The 6000-nt window shown below is 39.3% G+C and overlaps 1 protein-coding gene across 1 annotated transcript in view; it reads right to left on the bottom strand.

Moving 5' to 3' along the window:
• Positions 1-336: 336 nt before the first annotated feature.
• Positions 337-6000, bottom strand: part of LOC129113774 (protein turtle homolog B-like) — a 116985-nt gene continuing 111321 nt past the window's right edge. The window contains exons 19-20 of the mRNA XM_054626245.1: positions 3717-3844; positions 337-631 (exon numbers count right to left, since the gene is read on the bottom strand). Of these exons, the coding sequence (XP_054482220.1) occupies positions 417-631; positions 3717-3844 (343 nt within the window). The 3' untranslated portion in view covers positions 337-416. The remainder of the gene's footprint in view (positions 632-3716; positions 3845-6000) is intronic.

Here is a 6000-nt window from a genome sequence, read left to right as displayed (position 1 = left end):
TGAATCGTCTAGGCTAAACTTTTTTTTTTTTTTTTTTTAAGAAATGCTACTGGATTTTAGCATACCCAATCCGTAGTAGTACAAATGATCAGAACTTTTCAGAGCCGTGTCTGATGTTTCAATATCAGTAAGTTGGGAGCAGCATTTCAGACACAATCATTTATCTGTACTTTTTTTTGTGAGTTCTTGATTTGTTGTCATCACAGAAGGAACATGGCAGAATGCTTACTAGTGTGGATTGAACTGACCAAGGCCGTAGCTACAGAATGTACCAAATCTGAATGCTGGAAGTTAGTGCCCTCCCCCATTTATATACATTGCAAACATCTTGTTGGTTTTTATCATCTGGTATGAAGCTTGTGTTACTTTTGGAATGAGGGTATATTGCATGATCGTGACCTTGTCCTCGAGGGCTTTCAGAGGAGCGTTGCGTGGTCCAGGTCTATGTTGTCCATGCTGGCCAGAATAGCCTTCTGGTCCTCCCGTGGTGGGCGGCGGTACAGCAGGGCGGAAAAGCGAGTGTATGGGTCATGGAGGATGGGCCGCTTCTTCTTCTTGCGGAGGTAGAGAGCTTCTTCGGGCTGGAGTACCTGAGAGGTGTAGGCCTGCTGGGTCTGAGAGGTGGTGGCACCTGGAGGAGGGGGAGATGACGACAGGGTCATAGCCACCAGATCTCACAGTGCCAATATTCATAGGCAATTCTGCACATCCAATGTTGTGTTAAATCTTTCTCTTGTCCTCATTGATATCTGTTGCAACTAAATATGCAATTAAAAGAGTACATGACACAAGGCTCCTCCGCTGTCAGCAGTGGAAAATATTATTTTGCGAAACATACTTATTTGCTTTCTTGCAGAGAGCTAGATGAGAAAAATGAATACTACTCCCATGTTTGGATACTAAATATAGAATAGATTTACAGCCAGCACAAACGGTTAGCTTAGCTTCAGAGGGGAAAACAGCTAGCCTGGCTCAGTCCACATAGAACATAACTCACCTACCAGCATCTAATTCCTGTAGTCTCTGTCTGTTGACAGGCAACCTCTTAAAGAAGGAAAGAATCCAGGAAGTCAATGTCACGGCCCAGAAAAAGTTCCAACTCTCCGTAAAAAGTAAATGTTTTTACACATCTGTTTGTGTAAGGATTAAAGTAACATGATACAGTATGTGATAACAGCATGTTCATTAGTCAAATCTACTGGTGGTTGTTGGCAAGTATATTTTAAGTTTCCCCACTTTCAGACTTTATGCTATGCTAAGCTAAGCTAATCGCCTGCTGACTCTAGCATTCTATTCATATAAGCTTAATTCCACAGATGTTCAACCGTTGCTTTAAGTAGAGATGAAACCAATATCAGTAATGTACCTTTTACTTTTTTTCTTCTAACATAGTGTCTTCTTAGCACATGAAGACACTGGTCACTGAGCATCAACAGAGACACTGCCTAATTGTCTACACCCTTCCCTGCATTCAAGCAACTCACCCAATTTTTGTTCCCGTATTATGAAGGAGGGCTAATGGGTCCAAAGATACCCTTCGGTAAAGAGCAGCAAATGCTACAAAGAAACAGCCCAACAACTGCAGTTTTACCTTTTTTTTTTTTTTTTAAACAATTTCTGTATAACCCACTGCTACTTCGATTATTATTATTAATCACATTACTATCCCTATTTTCATGGCTATAATTCTACTGTAATAATTGCTGCTGTTATTATAAGTAGTCTTATTATATGAATCATTTATGTCATATACATTGAATGTGTTGTATCTAAGAACTGTTATGCTGTTCATTCTGTACACATGACATCTATTGCATTCTGTCCATCCTGGGAGAAGGATCCCTCCTCTGTCGTTCTCCCAGAGGTTTCTTCCTTTTTTCTCCCTGTTAAAGGGGTTTTTTAGGGGAGTTTTTCCTGTGCCGATGTGAGGGAAGGACAGAGGATGTGAGGGTCTAAGGACAGAGGATGTGAGGGTGTAAGGACAGAGGATGTGAGGGTAAGGACAGAGGATGTGAGGGTCTAAGGACAGAGGATGTGAGGGTCTAAGGACAGAGGATGTGAGGGTGTAAGGACAGAGGATGTGAGGGTCTAAGGACAGAGGATGTGAGGGTGTAAGGACAGAGGATGTGAGGGAAGGACAGAGGATGTCGCATGTGCACAGATTGTAAAGCCCTCTGAGGCAAATTTGTAATTTGTGATTCTGGGCTATACAAAATAAACTGAATTGAATTGAATTGAATTGTATGCTTTTTCATTGTTAATTTCACTTCAGAGAATTTTTGAGGCGAGATATCAATTTGCTGACTTCCAATTGATGTAAGTAAAAAAAATTCCCTGATGGATACTGAGGAATAGCAAAAGCAATGACATTGTTGTTTATATTGCTCAAGAAGTAGCTTGATATAATTGCCATAAGGGATTTTAGGGGGGGGATTTGGGGTGATGCCATCCCCCTTGTTAGCAAAATGCATCGCCCTTGTCATTGTCCTTGTCAACTGTCCGACCAAGCATCCCTGACTTTGAGAAGCGCCCACTGTTCTACATAATGTTTTGCATTTGTACAGTGATGTGTTTACTTAGCGTAGAGAAAACAAGAACTTCATTTTAAACCTGTATCTATAATTATTAGCCTTCCATCTCTGGACATCGCAGAAACAAAATTATTAAACAACAGCTGCTATGCCAAGTCAATTCATGATGAACTCTGCTGCTTCGTCCTAAAAGATTAGTTATGTTTTCTTATTTATTCATCATGAAAATATCTTAAAAGTTAAAAGTAAAACATGAATAATAAATAAAAGCACATGGCACATTTCTTAAGATTTTAAACAGATGTGGCAGAGCTGAAAATTCCGGGTCTCAAAAAAGGTATTTCACAGTTTTTTTAAGCGTGCCAACCATACCGGGATATGACAAAAGCTTGGTGAATTTTAAGGGCCATTCCACCAATTATACACAAGAAATTCAGTTTACCTGTTAGCCAGTGAAAGAAGTGGTATATTGTCTTAACCCTGATGATGACATCTTAACTTGGACTTAAAATCTTTTAACAGAAAGTCTTGTTGAAAGTTATGTTGAGGAGGGCATTTATGAAGCTGGGTGGTCTCATGAAACTTTGTTATATGAGAAATATAGGACATACAGAACTTGAACAAAACTTCACCATTCTTTTTTTTTAAACTGTCTCATGTGAGCCCCCCACTCTAATGGAACTGCAATGCTAAAGTGCTGGAAAACTCTTTTGAATTGTCTTTTTTATAAATGTTAACACATTTAACTTTAAAGCAAGGAATCTCTGTCTGTTCGTGTGTCCTTTGTAAATCTCAAGAACCGTTGATCTGATCTACTTCACACTTGGCGGGTGATTTGCACTTCCGGAAGGCAAAGCAATCGGCACTCTACAAAATGAGCACAAATTCTGAACGACCTTGCCCCCCGACAACGCTGCTTGCAATGACAATGTTTTTACAATATCGCATGCCAAATCAGTACTGACCCCCCCATTTGAGTCAATAGTAGAGTTGTGCTTCTCTATTGTCTGACAACATAAAACTAAAAAAACAAATTCATACCTCCTAAGTAACAAAAAAACAAACAAATGCATCTTCTAAAAGCCACAAAAAGAAAGATTTTTTACTTGTGGTCATCATGAAATTGCAAGTTTCAAAATGATCACTGTGTTAAAAAGTGAGAACAGAGAAGAACAGGGTTCACACCTGCTTTCTTTCTGGACTTGGAGTTATTGTTGTTCATCATCATCTTCTTGGCCTTTTTAATACGTTGGTATCTCAGTGCATCAATCCTCTCAGACCCCGAAAGGGCACTCGGCGCACCTCGACGTTTTCTGGATAAGGAGCAGAGAGAGGGGAGAACGGGTAACTCCGGGCTACAAACATTCAGTGGACTGTGTTTCTGCACTACGGAGTGCAACGCAGCCAGAAACCCACACAATCTCAATACAGCACGGCTCGTGCTAAGCAAAGAGGTGCAGCACATTACCAAAGGATCAATATGAGACACCGAAAGAGCTGTTCTCTGACACTAGCAAAAGTTTTATTAAGTAAGGTTTCTTGTTTTCTGGAACAGTGCCATTCATTCTATGAATTATCTTAGAACTGTACATCATCTGGATTTACTAACAGTTATGTTCAGCTCAAAGATGATTATGTTTCACAAAATAGGTTAATAAATCCAGATGGTATATCAAATTGTGCACCTTAAAATTTCACTGCCCTTCAGGGACATCTGAGATATTTTGCTCAAATTGATCTTAACAATCTATATCCAAAGGAAGGCAACTTCTTACATGACCCCAAAAACCATCTGTTTACCTCACGGTGAGTACATTTTGAGAAGATACAACATTTAAAAAAAGACTTGCGCTGTTTGTTTCAGAGGAAAATTCTCCTATTAAATGGAAGAAAATAATATTTTGAACAAAATGTAAGCAAGAATTTGATTAAATTCAGATTGTATATATATAATTTTTTTATTAATCTATCCCTCTCTGAAAATAACAGAACAAATGTTTCCTTGGTGTTGTGTGTATATTTCTCAGTTGCTCATGACTGCACAGACCTCCCTCCCATTCATGGAGGCAGTAATATGACTCGGCAGGCCACAGATCTCTGCCACACACACACACACTTGGTTCTCTCAAGGCACAGAAAACAATTAGCATTACATAGAGGCCATCTTCCCACCGTGGCTGCAGAGAGAAACCGAAGGTCGTTAGTAGAGGGGGAGAATCACAGCTGAGCAACAAAGCATCATCAATATGTATTCATAGACATGGATACTGTCTACAATGGGCTTCACCATGCTGACAGGGGGAGAGATGGCGGGAGGGGAAAATGACTACTCGGGAACAGTCACATAATGAAAAATAAGCCAAAGAAAAGCGAAGCACTAGGACAACAAATGTAACAAGAATTTGTCATAGAATTGTTTCATTTTTTTTTTTTTTTTTTTTTAAACGGAGGAGCAATATTTAGCGATGGCATGCATGGCAGTTTGCACATGGAACACGACTTTAAAGGGGAATACATTCAAAAGCACTTGGGAAGTCCACTCACACTTAAGGGGGTCCTCAAGCCCCCTGTGTGCCCCCCCACCCCCACCTCTGCAAGCCCTTGGAAAAATATTTGTTCTTTAGGATAAAAAAGAAGTGCGTAAGGTGTTTTGGCAGGACACTTATGGCAGTGAGAACTGTTCTGCAGTCCAAACTTAAAAGTGCAATTGTATACCTACAGTAGATGGTTTGATTCATGCTCTATACAGATGCTTTATACGGGGGATTAAGGCCATGTGTCCACCAGGAATCGGCTTTAGTTACTAGATAGACATGGAAGTGTTGGTCATGGCTCCTACTATTGCTCTGTCGCTGTTCAAAACCTGCTAAGAATCTGCTGCATTTCTTTAGAAAGCTTTGATATGTATTTTTTCACTTCTTGAAAACTTGTACGATGAGAACTTTACACATGCTAAGCTGTCGTCACCGCCGGGAACATGCAACAGAATTTCTGCTTCATTGTTAATGCAAACAAAAAAGAAAAGAGCTGTGAATGATTGATCCCAGTGGACACACAGCTTAAGTTGACGTCATAACGCCAATCTTAAAAAATATTTCTTGGGGATTGGGGTCAAAAATATTTTCAATTGGTGTCATATAATACAAGCATCTGTAAAAATATATAAATGGCATGTGTCACGCTTGAGGAGAATGCTAAGAGCGTTTTAGAACGTGATCATTTTACAATTAAGAATGTCAATGTGGACGTCCACCCTTAAATATATACATATTATGCCTGTACACTTTGTAATAATCTATTTAGTTCAAAAAGACATATGACACCAACATAATTTGGTGATCATACCTGCTAAGAACAGCCCATTTGCTTTTTATAATTAGAAAATCAACATTACCTGGATGTAACTCCAGTTCTATGAATACCTAAGTAGCCATTTTATTGACTTTTTAATTATAATTGATTTATTTCT

The sequence above is a fragment of the Anoplopoma fimbria genome, chromosome 24 (genome assembly GCF_027596085.1).
Source record: "Anoplopoma fimbria isolate UVic2021 breed Golden Eagle Sablefish chromosome 24, Afim_UVic_2022, whole genome shotgun sequence".
In the NCBI taxonomy this organism is placed as follows: Eukaryota; Metazoa; Chordata; class Actinopteri; order Perciformes; family Anoplopomatidae; genus Anoplopoma; species Anoplopoma fimbria.
The sequence above is the reverse complement of the archived record's forward strand: the minus strand, read 5'-3'. Positions and strand labels throughout refer to the sequence as shown.